Genomic DNA, 17,739 nt, shown 5'->3' with positions numbered 1-17,739 from the left:
CGCTTGTATTATTAAATAACAGCGATATTAAAGGACGAGAGAATCAAATCTAAAACCTTAAATGGAAGGACAAATGTTATTAACCACTTAAATTACAATAAAAACAAAAAGTATGTTTCTCCCACTCCTAAGATCCTAAGAAGCATTTTAAAAATAATAGACTCGTCTCGCTGTCATTTTGGTTGCATGTAAGTTGTGTCTGATTTATTAATGAAAGTGCTTTTTTTGGATTAAATAAACAAAAGAATAGAAAGGAAGCAAAATATAAGTTAGATTCCCTTCTAATTATTACTTTACACGTAAGTTAGATCCCATTTCCTAATTGGCAGTATTTAATTCCCAAAACTAAAAGTGATAAAACAAGGTCAATTTGGTCAGAAGGTTTCACAATTTGCGTGTTTAATCGAATTTTCATTATTAACATCATTTGTCTTTGCAATAATGGCTTAGCTAAGTTAGCTAGAGTGAATATGCTTCCTATTTTGCATCCAAATTCAAATCATCCTCCTCGTAATTTAATTAGATTAGATTTTGTATAAAAAAAACATCTTTCTTTTTTTGGCCAAACGATAGAAATATCATTGATAAAAGTCAAAAGGCTCAATTACAATAGCCACACAGGCAACCAATCACTTGAACCTATACTCAGGCCCAAAACAAAGATAATCATGACTACAATACACCCCTGTCAATGGAGAAATTATAGAGTTATACGGTATCACCACGTCAGCTGGTGATACTCCTACTCAAAATCTGACACGTGTCCTTTTTGAAAAAAAAATTAAAAAAAATTTACATCTGGACTTTGTCTTACAAGTTTACCCTTCAACATTAATACCCCAACCCCTCTCCTCCGTCTTCCTTGTGCTATCACGCCACCTAGCCGTCTTTGCATCTCCCTCGCCACCCAGTCGTCTTCCCTCCTCCCTCGCCACCCACCTGGGCTTTCCGTGCCTCCCATTCTTAGTAAAAAGTTAAAAGTATTTAGAAAACTCAGAAATCTTGAAAATCAGTGCAAACCCATTAAACATAAAACAAAAATCTTCAAAATCTCCCATGACGACAACCCACTAGTGAAAGAAGGGTATGTTTGATGTTGATATTATTGGAGGGGGATTGCAGCCAAGGGGCGGCAGTGCAAGGTAGGTAGATTGCCGACAGGGGAAATTGCTACAGTTTTCTTGTTTTCCTTTTCCTGTTTTTTCAAATTTTATTTTATTTTATTTAGCGTAAAGTTGGAAGACAAAGTCCAACAGTGAAAAAAATTTAATTTTCTTTTCAAAAAAGACAGATGGCAGATTTTGAGTGGAAGTATCACCAGCTGACTTGGTGATACTGTATCACTCTATAATTTCTCTTGTCAATGGAGTACAAAAGATAATCACATCTATGGTACTCCCCCAATTGCATCCCTAAGGGCTCAAATCTAGCAGTAAAACATGGCATTACTCAACTTTTTCATGAAAAGCCAAAAAACGCCCAAAGACACAGCTTGAATAAACTGAACAAACATAACATAAAGAATGAAACAAAATTGTCCCAAAGAGAGACCTAGAAAACCAATGTAAAACCTAAACAATAACCAAGGTTCTCCCGAAGAGAGACCAACAAACAGATTACTGCACTCATTACAACTAAAAAAAAAACAAGCAGCCCTATCACCACAACCGCTCGAATCAGGCTCTCACACCAAACCAAGGGAGGACAGAGACGAACATATTCGCACCTGCGCCACATCAACCCTATCACAATGTCATCACCAAGACAGCCAAGCAAGCAGCTTACCAAACTTAGCCAAGATTAAGGGGCTATAGGGGATGGGCAAGAAGTAGAGGTAGAGAGGGGAGGGGAAGATCTGGGAGGGTAAGGAGGGAAAAAAAGGGAGGAGGAGAGTGACCCCCTTTGGGCAATTTTCACAAGACACAAGTGTTGTTAACATCATTTTTCACTTGAGCAATTTTCAAGTAAAATGTTGCTATCATATTCTAGTTACAATATCATAAGTGACGAGTTATATAATTAAGTAATAGCATCATCTTGTTTTTTTATTTTATTTTAAAGTCAATTATGATCATCTTAGTATTCATAATTTTTACCTAAGTAGTGTAGTTGCTTAGATGTAAGGATTAAAATGGTATTACCTAAGTTAATTACTCAAGTAATTTGATCAAGACTCCCTATCATTTATGCATGTGAAATCCTCTTCGCATTGTCATTGCAAACATCATCTTATTCATTCGAGTTCATTTTTAAATTATTATTTGTTATATTTGGCATGACATAATTTTTCCTATTTTTTGAGTAACACACTACAATCTTAAACCACATTATTATACCATCCCGAGCCAGAAATTCTATCAAGGAAGGTCAACTTTAAATAGCTTTATAATTACAGGGAACTTAGTTTTTATAGGAAAACATATATAATAATTCATTATAATGATTAAATTTAATATCTTAGTAAGTATAACCCAAATTCTAGCAACCTAAAAATAATGAAAGAGTATTAAAGGTTGATTTTAGATAGAATGAGAAAATCAAATAAATCCATGACACGCATATAAATGACATGTGAAGACATGAAAACAAATATAGATCACGTTCACGTTCATTATAGACAATTTACATTTATGAGAAATGTCAATATAGTAAATATAATTATAAAATAATTTGGATAACATAAATAAATATAATGTCTTCAAAATGTTGAAAGGTCAAGTGACCCTTGCGGGCCTTAATTGACACCAATGACCCTACGTAGCAACTTGTATAATATATATGTATATAGAATTGTGATAGGTCTAGTATTAATTTTTTTTTTTCAATTGGAATGCTTTTTGACGGTTAAGAAAATAAATTTCGACTAGTTCATTTTTTATTATTTATATTAATAAAAGTGATATTAAAGGAAGGAAATTTGAACACAAGATTTCGGGTACACGGCAACACAGGTAACTACTCTTCAAATCCGTATCGCCCTAAAACCTAAAAATTAAAATAAAAAATGAAAAGAAAATACAAATATGGTATATGGTATAAATATATTTACAATTGTTCTTTCTAATTTTAATTTTGTGTATAAATTCTTGTTGTGCCACAATTTAACCACCGCAGCACCTTTTTGTTTTTGTCGACATCGCTGTAATGTAAGGTAGGGTTTAGTTAGTCCCAACACTTAATTAGGTGGCAAGAGTTAGGACGGTGCAAGTGCAAACGACATTACCAATTTGGACACGTAAATTCCTAAAAAAATATATTATAATATATCTTGCTTAATTAAATAATAAATAAATAATGAGTTTGCTGCTGCGGTTGGCCTTATTATTGTTTCTTTTTCTTTTGCTTTTCTGTGAAGAGTCAAAGTTTGGATGTTGTTAATTGTCAAAGATTATTTTTCTACCATAATTGTCCTCACATCTGTGATGTTACCAGGATTGGATCTTGAAGTAGAATGGAGGGTAGATTTGTCTTTTTAACTTTGTGCTGAGGTGACCACTTTAAAGTGCAGGAAAGCGAGTTTGTCAAGTAGAAGCGTGTATGGTTAAGACTTAAGAAACTCTAAATTTAATTGTAATAATTTAATAACATCCACATCAACCAGTGAGAAGGCTAGAAGGAAAAAGCCATTAGAAAAGTTGCTGGCTTGGTTTGGAAATGTAGGCAACCCACGATTTTGACCGTAGTTAATTTTTCGTGTTTTTGTTTTAGTATAAGCGATAATCTATATTACAAAAAGAAAAGAGACCGAGTCGAGAAATGAAACGAAAAGCTAAACAAGACGACCTAAGTCAATAAAGATGTATAAGCCAGCAATGATCATAGCGCACGTACACCGTTAAGCAAATAAACCAAGATGCAATTACTTGCCAATCAACGCGCACACGATGGAGGGGCCAACATTAAGGTCTAATTGTGGCTCCTCCCTGCACGTGATTTGAAGACGTGGAATTGTGACTTTTGGTCATGTTCCAAAAAGGATGCGCAAGTGTGGTTGCATTTGCAAATATCTCAGCGACAATCTCCCGCATGCTCCAACAACTTACAATCTTTCCCAAAACCGGACCAGACCAAAGAGAGAAGCCCCAATATGTGGCAAATCAAGGCCCAAGTTGGGCATTTGGACCCATACCGAGAGCAAATTGATGACATGAGGAAATTTGCAGAAATAATAGTCAAAGGACGTTTTGGGATTCGTGAGTGAGGAAGAAGCCACCAGGGCTTGTCAGACATGCAAGGACTTGGGAGGTGGGATATTTTGAGCCGAGCTTACATGGTTGGCATATTCTTCTATAAATAGAAGGGGCAATTTCAGACAAAAAGGACATTCAAAACACAAGTCGAAACGCTGCTCAAGTGCACTCTCAAATTTATGTTTTACTTTCTTAGAATTTTATGTAATCATATCAATAAGATAGTTGTTCATCAAATTTCCTAAGCATCATACATTGTAAACGTTCATCTAGTATATCAACAAGATTTTCTTTGTTCCGATTCAAGAGTTTATATTGAGCACCATTTAATCCATACCTCCACAAATATTCTTTACTTTTCGAGTTTGTTTGTGAGAGTGTCGTTCAGTTGCAAGTTAACAACATAAAAAAGCCTTGTTGCCAATGTAAAAGAACCAACGGCCTGAGAGGTGTGTAGGGAGTTTTTTTCCTCAACCACGATCCCTCCAGTTATCGGAAGTCAAGATCATGCGCGTTCATTCATATCATATATTACACCCACTTGCACGCATGGCCTTTAGATGTCATGCTAAACTACTTGGCCTTTAAAGCAAACACACAGTTTAGCCCAGAGAAAGAATGGCCTATGGAGAAATAGTGTTGGTGAGGACTAAATTCTTCGGCCGGTTGAGAAGAGAAAAGAAAGCACTATGATTTTCTTTTATCATTTTAGGCTAACAAAACCAAATCTTGAAATGAAAAAATATAAATAAAAATCAAACATTTCCTCTCTATAGGCATCTCTTCAATATCCTAAAATCAATTTAAACAAGAATTTTGTTGCTCAAGGTTATGTACTTGAGGTCATGGTCTAAAATATCGATGATATCAGCAAATATCCCTTGGTTCTTAGGTGTGGTCTTGGAAAAACTATGAATGTGGACATCTCCTTCGATGGAAATATGAGGCTTTGACTTATTCTCTTTTTCTAAGTGACGGGCCTTCTATCGATAATGGGTTGGTTTGTCAATAATAAATTGGGCATATAAACCAACAAGTGTTGTAAGAAAAACTATTTTTGTTGAGGTGTTAGGCTAATTTTTATTGAGCTACTTTGGATAATGTTTATTTAGGCTCAATTATCTATTAGTTTATAATAAAAAATTAGAAGGAAATGCATTACATGATAGATTTTGTTTGTGGTATAGAAAATATGTAGTAATTAATGAAAAAAAGATTAATTTACAACCATAATCATTTATATATAAGATGCGCGTTTATCCATATCATATATTACACCCACTTGCATGGTAAGCCATGAGTGACTAAACAAACACACATCCCAAGAAATGCCTAGTTGTACTAAATTCTTCGGCCGGTTGCACTATGATTTTCTATCATTTTAGGCATCATCTCTTGTGTAGAGTAAGTGTATTAAGAGTATTCATAAAATGATAAAAATCAAAATAGTTTTGCTGTAATTGTTAATATGCCACCCATTAAATATAAATATTTTAGCATATTATCACTAAAATATAAGTGATATATGGTTGGTTAAGGTGTTGGAGGAGTAAAATGGGAGGGGTTCAAATTACCTTTGTGTTTTTTTCGTCGTGTGAGATGTATTTCGTAAAAAGTCCCACGATTGGAAAATTGAGATATTTAGCAAGGCTTATAAGGAGTTGAGCTACTCCCCCCATTGCCAATTGGTTTTGGGGTGAAACTCAACTTCCTTTAGTCATAAGTTTGTTTTTATTGCTTGTATATAAAAATGATCAAGTTACTCAAATTTGACATTAAAAGAATTTGTTTCTTCGGTATATATGTTAACAAGTTAGAATTTCTATATTCCTATTTTAGCATTGGAAGATGGAAAGATTCGAACTTTGGATCTCTTCAAATATGGAAAGAGATAACTAAGAGCTAGTTGGTCCAAATAATGTTAGTTTAGAAGTTTTGTTGAACTTCATTATGAACTGTACCATAATATTGTATTTTCATTTTAACGTTAAAATCATCATCCTTCTAGTCATCAGCATTATCTTTGTTAACTTTTAAGATTCTGAAACGAGTATTGTTGTAGGGTACATTTTTTCCAGCTACCTTTACTTATACTGCTCTTATGGATGGTTTTTGCAGAGCAGGAAGAATATAAGATGCACAAAAGTTGTTCACTAAGATGCAATCTTTGTGGCCAATCTGCAGATATTCAATCTTATGCTGTTTTATTGGATGGTCTGTTTAAAAACCAACATGTTGACATGGAAATAGAATTTTTCAGAGAGCTTGAAATGCAAGATGTTGGGTGTCATGGACATTGCGATTTTCGCTATTCTTATCGAAGGTTTGTACGTAGCTGGAAAAATCAAACATGCGATGCGAGGGACCTCATTTCTGGTTTACCATCAGAAGGCCTTCAACATAATGTGAGGACACATACCAAAATGATTGATAGACTCTGTGCTAAAGTTAATACTTAATTGTAATATTTTATGTTGAACTATTTTGGATTGCACTTAGGATGTATCTTTTCTTATATCTTACTGCATAAAACTTTCTCACAGCTGTTGGATTCATTTGACCACTTTGGTTTGTACATCATCCGAGAATATATCTGAACTCAATCCTGCAGATATGGACTGGTGAAGTTGTTGGTACTTGGTTCCTCCTCTAGATTTTCTCCCTTATTGTTTCATATCCATTAATTTTGGATTGTCTGTGAAAGGAGGTTTCTCTGCCAGCCTAGAGGATGATAGCAAGCGTGTATGCTTTCAGTGAATGAGTTTCAGCATCAATGTGTAGCCAAATTTCTGCAATATACGGTTGGAGGAGAGGCCAAGATCCATGCCCCTTGTAAAATAACACAACTTCACAAGGAACAACTAAACTCACAAGGAACAGTTTTTACTTGTATCAACACAGTCAGATCCTGCTATTTTGCTTCCAAGTTAAATGAAATATGACAGTTTACTGTATCAACACAAGATCAGATGGTTTGCTTGCTCGAATTGAATCTTTGAACCAATGAAATATCCGGCCTGCATTGGTTCGCTTTAGGAATCGAATCATTAGCCTAACCAAACCAAACCAAGCCCATCTTTATAAATTCGGTTGGTTCCATGTGATTAGATCGGTTTAGGAAATTTCCAAAGAGTCCAAATAGGCCACCAAAACTGTAACATGGCAGTTTCAGTTTGTTCACAAATTACACCTTCTCTGTGTGTGTAAAAATCGAACCGACCAAACTGAACGCATTTGCATACTTTCCTTGGTTTGAATGGTCTAACCGTCTTTTTACCAACCATACAAGAGGGGATGTCAAACCATCAACCTGTTCTTCATTTTTAAAACTAGAAGAGTTCTGCATCAAGAAATGTAAAAGACAAATTTATCCAGGGATACAAGAATTGAAAACTTAGTATATGTCTATATATATATATATATATCTCACATAATTACACTAGAACATTTCTTTAACACTTTATAGTAGTGGATACATATAAGCTACTTCATTTATTTAGTTAATATAAAGAGGCTACTCCGACGGCGGTTTTTGATGGCTAAAACCATCAGAGGATCAGTTGGGGATGAGCTTGAAAGGAGGCTTAACAAGAGCAGGTGCTGGATCATATCTTCCATAGTCTCTGGTGTTAGCTCTCAGCAGCCTTTCATGGATTATGGCAGCTTCCTTGTGGTTCAATGGCTTCCCTAACGTTTCCTACCGCGAAAAAAAAAAAAATCAAATTATGAGTCAGCTGCAAAACTTGAATTTTGTGTACACTACACCCAATACTAATTAAACTTGGCCTGTGAACATGGGAATTTTTGTTGAATGGTGAGATATGTTGACTGAAAATTTTCACTAAAAAAGCTTACTAATTTGAAGATGGTTTGATTTTCGAGAAGAAGAAGGAGGAGGAAGAGGAGGAGGAGATCATAACCCAAGAATTTCTGAAAGCTTTTTTAAATACAAACCTCTGGAATTGCATCCACTTCTTTGGCTAACCTATTGACAAACTTGGAACTTCGACCTGCAAATGCAGTTCATATCATGCATATTTGTAAAGGTGAAATTCTGCTTTTTTCTCTTGCATAATTAAATATTAAGCACATCATCATATGGTTAATAATAGTTAATTAATGGCCTGTTGCACAGTCCTAGAAGAATCAAGCATAACAGCAGCAGCAGCAACAGCAACAGCAACAACATATTGCGACGAATCGATGCTACATTATATGCACATACATTTGCATGCATGCATGCATACATACATACATACATACATAAACATGTTTATATATTTATCTCCAATTGTTTAGTAACAGCTCTGACAATGTATGTAGTTATATGACTAATTAAAAACCAAAGGCTGCAGTGGAAGACTTAGAAAGACCAACCTGCTGCAAAAGAGGCTGATAAAAATGATGCTGAAATCAGGAGAAAGAGGATGCTGAACTTGTTGAAGAACATGAAACCCATGTTGAGCAACTTTGTTGTTGGTTATAAGCTCTTTTTTCTCTTCCAAGATCAGAGAATTAGTGGACCAAATGATACATGCTTCCTATATATCTATATTAATGCAATGAACATTGTAATTTACTTAGACAAAATTGACATTTAATTATAAATAAATCAAAGCTTTATGCTTTTTAGTTTTGAATTCTAATGAAAAGTTGACATAGACCACTTTCCTCCTGTTGGGGCACTAAGTCTAAGAAGTTAGTGGACTGATGATATAGTTAATTAACAGAATAGTACTTAGAATGAAATGATCTTCAGTCGAAATTACCAAAATACCCCCTCGATTGTCTTATAGAGAACCTGGTTGCAAAATTTTCACTTTGAATTTGGGACAGCATGATTGACCATTTAAGTTTTTTGAGCTTGGTCATCACTTGTTGACTTCAGTTATCAGTAAACACGGGAGGACTGAATTGGAAACTTCAGATGGCAGATGGGTTTTGGTGATTAGGTTATTGTTTATCCTGTGGTTGTGCTCAAATTAAAAAGATATATTAGGTATAAAAATAGCTTTGATGGATGACTAGTGGTTTCAATTATCTATAAAGACAAAGACAACACACCAAATACCACTGAAAGGACACTGGTGGAGAATAAAGAGAAGATGCACAGTGATATTTTAAATACCCATCTTTCTTTTAATTTCTTTTATATAGAAAAGTGGTGTTAGGGCAGCCCTTAACTTAAGCAAACCATCCCTACCTTTGCCTTCAATAATTTGGCCAGTCTATTCCTTCCCTAACATCCAGTCTGATCTTAGGCATGGTTAGCAAGCATATGATAGTGGAAATGTGGGATGTTGTGCACTAATTTGAGGAATTTTAGTGGAAAGTTTGTTTGGGATATTTGTGATGTTTCCCATCAATCAAAACAAGTTCCTCTACCTCACTTGGATATTGAAGGTATAGTATGGCCAATGCATGCATAATTAATTTTGTTGTTTCCTTCAAATAGAGAGAGAGAGAGAGAGAGAGAGAGAGAGAGAGAGAGAGAGAGAAGCATATGTCATATATTTGTTACCCACTTTAACAACTAATTGCAATTAGTATAAATATAATCAGTATTGAGTTGTGGTAAAGTACTAGCATATGCAATTGCAAATATGAATTGCATTATTGTAAATTTCTCAGTCAGCTTTTCTGTCCTGCATAGGATAAGATTGTTTTAGGTTCCTCCATAGAATTGCATGTCTTGGTAGGCTATCCTAGGATAGGATATGGCTACAATCTTGGTCCTGACTTTTTCATTAAAGAAAAGGATATGCACTGGATTTGTGCCCGTTAGAGTGAAGGATAACAGAGTGGAATGACAAATGTGCACAGAATATGAAAATACCCACATAAAATATCTCCTGAATCCCCTTGTTGGGATTGGCACTAACTTTGTTATACAATATATAATCAGTACTTGTAAGCTGAAGGTTATATTGGAGATAATCCAACTTTTGACCCTAACATTTTTCTTCACCCTCTCCCACCACTTATGGTTTAACCAAACATCTGACTATTTTTGTATTTTCTTTCCCTTGTTTGTCAACTACTCAAACATCCAAGCAAGATCTTACAGCAACCTATGCTTTTGAGGAAAGGGATGTCAGTAGACCCAAAGACCTTTGGCCCTCCCCACTTCAGCAGCCAATGTTTTTGGTGAAAGAAATATGACTGGGCCCAAATATTGATTCGACTTTCCCTGAGCCTGACTAATATGAGAGAGAGAGAGAGAGAGAGATTGCCAAAAAATTTGTAAATAGGTAAAACAGAATTTAACTAGACATTCAGCGATTACCACCACACCATCTTTGCAAGTTCATTAATACAAACGATTCTAAAATAGGCAAATCTGTGATCAAATTCGCCATAACATTGACAGGATTTTAAGTCAGATTCTGAATCAGCATTTCTTGGCCAGATGACCACTCAATCATTATGTATCTCAGTAAGACAGATTGGTCGCCTTAAAAATACTACTGGCAATTTCTGTAGCTCATTCATATACATACAAAAGAAATACAATTAAATACGATTTTGCACATTGGAGTACAATAGAAACAAGCCAAGGTTGAAGCAAGTCAAGGGTGCACACTAAACTAATCCAATCAAGAGCAAACATATTCCTCCAAATTCAGCAGATGGCTATGACGCTATTAAGACAACCTTTCACCTTCGATGTGCCCACATACATCACCCTGAAGATGGAATTACTCTCTTCATATGATGCAATTACGACGATGACGCAGAATCTATTCTGGTGTCATTTTCATGGCGGAGACTGTTCTCTCTACTATAAGCAGCCTTTGCACCCTGAAAAATAATGGAAATTTGAGGTTGGTTAGATGAAAATGTAACGATATATGCAAATAACAATTACTCATTTCAAAGGTTCAGATCAGGCCCAAAAAAATAATTCAGAAGTTTAGGCCCCGGATAATATATTGCTAGAATTCAAAGGAAAATAAAAGCTTACTTGGAAGACTGTTCCTAACTTTTTCAGTGCTTTAGCCCGCCCTCTAGAACATCCCTGGACACAGTGGGGTCTTTAAGTACCTGAAAAAGAACAGTTCTTGAATAATTTTTCAAATGCTACTAGAGGCTACCTTCAATTCAAACTACCTATATTCTTTTGGATCACTCCGTAAATTGATTTATTTTTCCACTGGATTTTGTCTGTTTTAATTGAAGTTTGGTATGCAAGAACGTTTGCCATTTAATGTCCACAGACAACAGGCAGATATTTATCAGAAAAGGTTACCATGGCAGATGGTACTTTTGTGTCATTAAGTTAAGGGAGACTTAGGCATCAGTACAAAACTTAAAATGAGCACATCAATGATATTTGATTAGCTCCTAGATGCCACATGAGGTTCCGCAGTTACAATTAAGTCTGCTGGCACCACCTTTATTACCAAGTAAAAGAGAAATGAGGTAAAATTTGAGGCCAATGTACTCCATCTCAACAATCATCAAGAAATTTTAATGACTTTGCCAAACACTAAGTGTAAGAGATGAAATTCACCTACCAGCTCTGTCCTTTTGGGTTCTGAAAACCCCGAAAAAATGTGTAGGGGAATTCAGTTAATGATCCAATAAGATTTTCCAAATGAGTTAAATCATGTGTCACACACTTGCATAAGACCATGTGAACACCATGACCTAAGATATAACTCAAATTATTAACCTAATACCACACAGTAATAGCTTGCAGGAAGAACTATTATTTTGTTAAGGTTAACAAAGGAAATACTGAACTCACAGCTTGGCAGACACGTGACAGGGTTGACTCAATATCAACCACATTAATCTGCCATAAGGAATTAAGCACTTGATCCTTCTTATCTTCAATGGCTTTCATTAAGGTCTCTTCCTTGTTTTCACCTTGGTTTAACTTCTTTAGATCTTCCTGTAGTTGAATTAATGCTACAGCACCTATACAAATTAAGATAAGCCATAAAAAAAAATTCAACAATGAAGGATATGCAGCCTGTGTTTCAGCAAATAGCACTCCTTGATAGCAGAAAGTGCACCTGAAGCTGCTGATACTTGTGACTTTATCTGGTGTCCTTTATCTCGCACCCATTCTGCTAAAAATGGTACCTTCATGTATCGTTTGTCTTTTCCAATTTCTCTTGCAGCTTTTCTCGTGTAAATATAACCAATCGTATGCAACATAGCCTCGCCAAAAGCTAATAAAAGAATCAATTATGGATTAATGCAAAATTGTAGCAAGCAAGACACAAAATTAAAGTTTTGTTTGGTTAGCATTTGAAGAGCTTTATAGTCTACATTAAAACCAAAACAATTGGAGAAAAATGCAATATTTCTCCAGTTCATTTATTTATTTTCTGAACAAAGCAGGTTACTTTGTGACTTTAGTTAGAAGAGAGAATTAAGCCTTCATTTTCTTAAGGAAATTGATTAATAGAATTTAAATGCAGCTTTATCTATCCTTTTAGGCAATATCAGTAGCTAACAATGAAACGAGTTATTAAGTCAGATGATCAGGCAGAAACTCATAACTCCAGATTTTAAAAATCTGGATGGGAAACAACAAAATAGTCCTCTTGGAGGGAGAAAAAGAAAAGGGTTTACCAGCCGTTGAGAGGCGCCTTGCTTCTGAATTTGCCCACTTTACAAACTCATCTGTACGGCCATCAACAAATGGTTGAAGGCGATCTTTCAGAATAGTTATGAGCTTTACTTCCCTTTCCTTCTGCAAGGCCTGCACAATTTTTTATTTATTTTTAAAATAATAATAATAAGGAGAGGATTTAATTAAGCGTATTGGAAAAATCAACATTTTGATAACACCAGTGGTCCAGTCAGTGTAAAAGGCATACCCTCATTTTCTCTTGGACTCTCTGCCTACGGACTTCAGGATCCTGCGTCTCTTCCTCAATTTCAACAGATGACAAAGAAGCCAAAGCAAGTTGACCAACATAATCTTCAAAATATTCACTCCCAAAAAGCATCCCAAACACAGCTGCAGGGTCTACCATGGAGTCCCTGGAAAGGGGAGACAGATTTACAGACCCAAATATCTTCTAACATGTTTGTTTTAAGATAAAAGAAATAATTAAAAGAAGAAATAAAGAACATTTCTATCTAAAAAGAGCCTGAAAAGGAAAGCATTATTCACCCTTGAATAAAGTGACCATAAGGACACAATTGAATTAGAAAACAACCTCTGACTTTATAAGTGTACCCACTCATACTCTTGCCTACAACCCACACTCAAGTCTCCTATCCTCAAAAAAACCCTAAACACAACTCAAAATGATTTCTTTCACATTCTTCATAATATATTGGAGAAAACAAGTGATTTAATGACAAATGGATGCTCAACTTGATGTTTGGGACTCTTCAAATGTGGAATGAACATAATTTTTTGTATAAATTTTCTGCATTACAGAAACTGGATTCCCTACGTGTTTGGAAAACCAGGATGAACACGTCAAGAAAGATTTGGCCATGTTGCACCAAATATGTGTTGGATATTTGGCAGTGCAGCACCAAAACTTTCAAATATATTCAGAAGTCCACAGTTGAATGTCAAGTTAGAGGTTTGGCCAACTAGGCCAAACCACATACGATATATCTCAATTTTTTCCAAGTTTATTTATAAATTTTATAAATCATTGTTAAAATTGACAAATTTTGAAGCCCTAAACCTACCAACATCCAATGCAACAATGACCATTTTTTTTCAATTTTAACCCCAAATAAAAAAGATTGAAAAACCGAATAGAATGGATGCTTCAATTTCGATGGAGAACTTTTATAGATGCTTTTGGTGATTGAGTAGCCTAAGGTTCAGCTTTTCACTTTGGGTGGGTGTGGGTGTGCAGGAGTTGTTTGAGTTTACTTACAAAATTCAGTAGGGTAGCTCAATTTGGGTCCTAGTGTGGGTAATTCTGCAATGTAGTTGAGTTGGTGTAGATATAAGCTGGGTTAACATATGGAAAAGTTAAGTTTTCAAATAGGGGCAAACAAACATCATCTAGGAATTTGCCAAACTTCTCTTAGGCAAAACTCACATCACGGAGACTAATTGGAGGTAAATATTTTAAAAATAAGCTTTCAAGGAAATTACCAAAGGGCATAACATTATTACATCCCCATGTTTGTAAAAACTTACTGTTGTATGCCTGCCTTTCCATGCTTGTCATATGCTTCACGCTTATCTGGATCACTTAAAACCTGATAAGCCTCGCCAAGTGCCTTTATGCAAATACGATAAGCAGGAAAATAAGCCCCAACATAATAAAAAAACTTATGGTGAAAAATAAAGAAGGCATCATTAGATAGCAAGGAAAGTATTATTCTGTACTTTTACATGACCCTTATATAAACCCAACCAGCCAAATATACAACTGGCTTGGAAAGGAAATGTGCAAATTTATTGAGGGCATGTAGCCCAAATAGAAGCATACTTTCCTATTTCAAGTTAGCATTCAATTTACAATATACTTCTCTAAGTCTTGGCTTTTGCTTTTTCAATGATGCATCTTGGGCCTTCCAAGAAAGAAAGCATCGAGTTTATAAGTTTAGAAAGAAGAACAGGTAGTAAAGTGATGGTTATGCACATGATGATCTCAATCATAAGGTATGCTTGTCTATAGACAACTAAATGTAATAGCTTAGATTTTCAGTTAGCTTACTTGGAAATTTTCGGCAGCCTTTGGGTCTCCAGGATTTTTATCTGGGTGAACAATCCTTGCCTAGAAACAACACATAACCCATAGGTTAATTGAGTAGATGCCACTATCCTACAAATAAAATAAAATGTGGGTACACAAATACCACAAAAAATTCTAAAATTTTTAAACACGAGAAGGAAAACAAGGAAATATATAGCAAAGCACAATGCATAATGATGTGGGGGCAACACTAATAAACAGACCAATGCTGCCCAAGGGTCTGTTCTGTGATGTACTTGAACCTTTTGGACAAACAGTGTTTTGAGGCTTTAGCATGTGAATGAACTTTTTTGACTTTGTACGAGTCTTGGTATCATTAGGCTGGTGTTAATGCCGATAGTTTCTGGAGACGAAAATAATGTCATAGGGAATAAGAATTATATATAGTTAAGCCAGAAACCTATAAAAGTTCTATGAGCTGACCCATGGTACTGAATTCAAACAATATACTAACTTGAAGGGCAGCTGGGTATTCAATAAGTACTCCAAAAGCAACTACAAACTTTTGAAACTCTTAGTGTTGAAAACAAAAGAAAGAAACAGAAATCCAATTCCAATTGCCTCCAAAACAATAGTCTAGTTAAAGGTTGAAACTGCTTCTGCGAGAGCAAAATATGAAGAAATTGGGAAAGTGAAAAGCTTTAATTACCTTCACATAGTAAGCCTTTTTAATCTCAGCATAGGAGGCCTCAACATTGACACCCAATACATCATAGTAGGTAGTGTCCTTCACCATACTTCTCAGATCACAACCTTATCACACAAAACAATCACGCTGAATAAATTAATTGGAAAGACAAAATAAATAATAAATAATAAATAATTGTATTAAAAAAACTACTTATAGAATTCCATAATTAAGCTAAACTAGCTTCCAAATTAAAACACCCAAGAAATTAAGATAGGAAAATAAAGAATTTCCAACAAGGGGAAAAAAACAGAAAGAACAATTAGAAACTGCGTCATAAATGAGTGAGATCAAGGAGTTTAGGCAGATCTGATCAGAAAAAATAACCCAACCCAATTGCAAGTGAGTAGCAATGTAATCACAGAAGGACCCAAAATTAAGTCTTTATATTTCAGTTGAATTAAAACAAGCAAAATGAAAAGAACCCAACAAAGGAAAACTTTGAATCTAGCAACTTACGTGTTCTGCAGCTCAGGTAATGAAATGTGGACGATGAAATGAAAGAGAGTATGGGCCGGAGAGGAAGAGAGCACTATTATTATTTTTTATTTTAGAATTTCCTTAAATATAAACTGGTCGATATAATTTCAAACAGATATGGAGCCACGTCAGAGGATTATGAAGAGGGGTGTTTCGGTAATTTCGGTCAGGAGTCCCAATCCCATGGCCATGAACATGTTTCAGGGAACTTCCATGCTGCTGACACTTGTTGAACAGACAGCACATGTTTCCCCGACGTTTCCACCCGGAAACAGTTCCTGAGGATTTCCAAGTTAGGAAGTTTCCAGAAATATCATTAAACGAAGAGTTAGTTAATACTAATGCGTTTCTAGCTTGTGCCAGGCTAAGCTCGTGCCTGGCCCAAATTTTTGTTAAAAAATTCTTACCTACACTACATGTGTTCTCCACTTAAATTCAGCCTATACAAACCTGTACAAACCTTTTTTATTTTTTTTCCTTCCCCCTCTCTCCTCTCTCTCCTTTTTCATTTCTTTTCCTTCTCTTCTCTCCCTTTTTTTTTTTTTTTTTTGTTCTTTTCCTTCTATCTTCTCTTTCTTTTTTCTTCCTTTTCCTTCTCTCTTTTTGTTAAAAAAAATCAAAATTACCTACACTACTTATAATAATAATAATTATTATTTTTTGTCTCACACAAACCCCAAGCCTGCCTATATATATATATATATTTTGTCTCTCACAAAGACAATTGTTTTAGAAATTTTAGAAATTAGTTTATGTATTTGTAGATATAAATGCATTTGAGGGTAAAGTTCATTACGTTCTCCCTCAATATGTGTATTTTTTATGTTTATTAATGAAATTTACTCCTATCGTTGAGTTTAGTATATAAGTTTTGACCGGTCTGCTTTCGAATCCTATAACCGCCACTGGTTAGTATGATGGTATCGAAAACACTTGTTCAATCTTGTTTGCAATATCTTGGTTATTCACGGCCTACTGCAGAGAGAAGAGCTCATAAGAAATGTGACAATTAGATTTTATGCTTCTTATGCATGAATTTTTGGCGCACTGTGGTGGTGGGGGAGATGATGTTGGGGATCGTGAAGGTAATTGCCATGACAAGGAGTTGGTGGTAGAAGAGGTAGTGGTGACTTACATTGTCCTTTTTTTTCCCCTTCATAAAACTCTCATTCTCTTGAAATTTTAGGAACGACAACTATTTACATGGAAGTTAATGTTTGAACCTTCAAATCAAGGAAGTTGGTGTATGTAGTTTTAAAATTACAATTTTTGTCTAAATTTCAAGTTTATTTTTCACCATCCCAACAAGTAGTTCTTTTAAAATTTATGTAGGTCACTACCACGTGTCAATATTTATTATAAAATTCTCACCTAAAAATTCAAATAACATTTTCGGATAAAATTTTCAAATAAAATTTTCAGTAAGATTTTTGATTGTCACGTGTCCATATTTATTATAAAATTCACATCTCACCCATCATACAATTGAAATACCTACTCACTTCATTATACAATTGAAATACCTACTCACTCATCATACAATTGAAATACTCCCGGTCCTCATAGTCTGACACAATGAAGCACAAGAACGACTCAATCATTGGTGGAGGCGATTCCATCGGATCACGACATGGGGGAGTATTTTTCTTCGGAGGAAGTAATAGTGCCATTATTTCCAACATGGAAC

At 35.1% G+C, this 17,739-nt stretch overlaps 2 protein-coding genes across 2 annotated transcripts; both read right to left on the bottom strand.

The window, feature by feature from the left end:
• Positions 1-7,576: 7,576 nt before the first annotated feature.
• On the bottom strand, positions 7,577-8,756 carry LOC103335693 (protein CASPARIAN STRIP INTEGRITY FACTOR 1-like). Its single transcript, XM_008238718.2, has 3 exons — positions 8,568-8,756; positions 8,145-8,200; positions 7,577-7,887 (listed from the first exon to the last, which is right to left on the bottom strand). Exons 1-3 carry the CDS (start codon positions 8,647-8,649, stop codon positions 7,747-7,749), a joined length of 279 nt encoding a protein of 92 aa, XP_008236940.2. The 5' UTR covers positions 8,650-8,756; the 3' UTR covers positions 7,577-7,746.
• A 1,757-nt stretch (positions 8,757-10,513) lies between these two features.
• LOC103335692 (DNAJ heat shock N-terminal domain-containing protein) lies at positions 10,514-16,186 on the bottom strand. The gene is given in 11 exon segments (XM_008238717.3): positions 10,514-10,991; positions 11,155-11,201; positions 11,204-11,234; positions 11,941-12,113; positions 12,212-12,370; positions 12,777-12,906; positions 13,025-13,190; positions 14,323-14,405; positions 14,846-14,905; positions 15,534-15,637; positions 16,032-16,186. Coding segments are annotated over 10 exon segments (1,017 nt in total). The 5' UTR covers positions 15,621-15,637; positions 16,032-16,186; the 3' UTR covers positions 10,514-10,910.
• Positions 16,187-17,739: the final 1,553 nt, after the last annotated feature.

This window comes from Prunus mume, linkage group LG6, assembly GCF_029339155.1.
Source record: "Prunus mume cultivar Tortuosa linkage group LG6, ASM2933915v1, whole genome shotgun sequence".
Taxonomy (NCBI): Eukaryota; Viridiplantae; Streptophyta; class Magnoliopsida; order Rosales; family Rosaceae; genus Prunus; species Prunus mume.
This window is presented reverse-complemented; position numbering and strand designations above follow the sequence as displayed.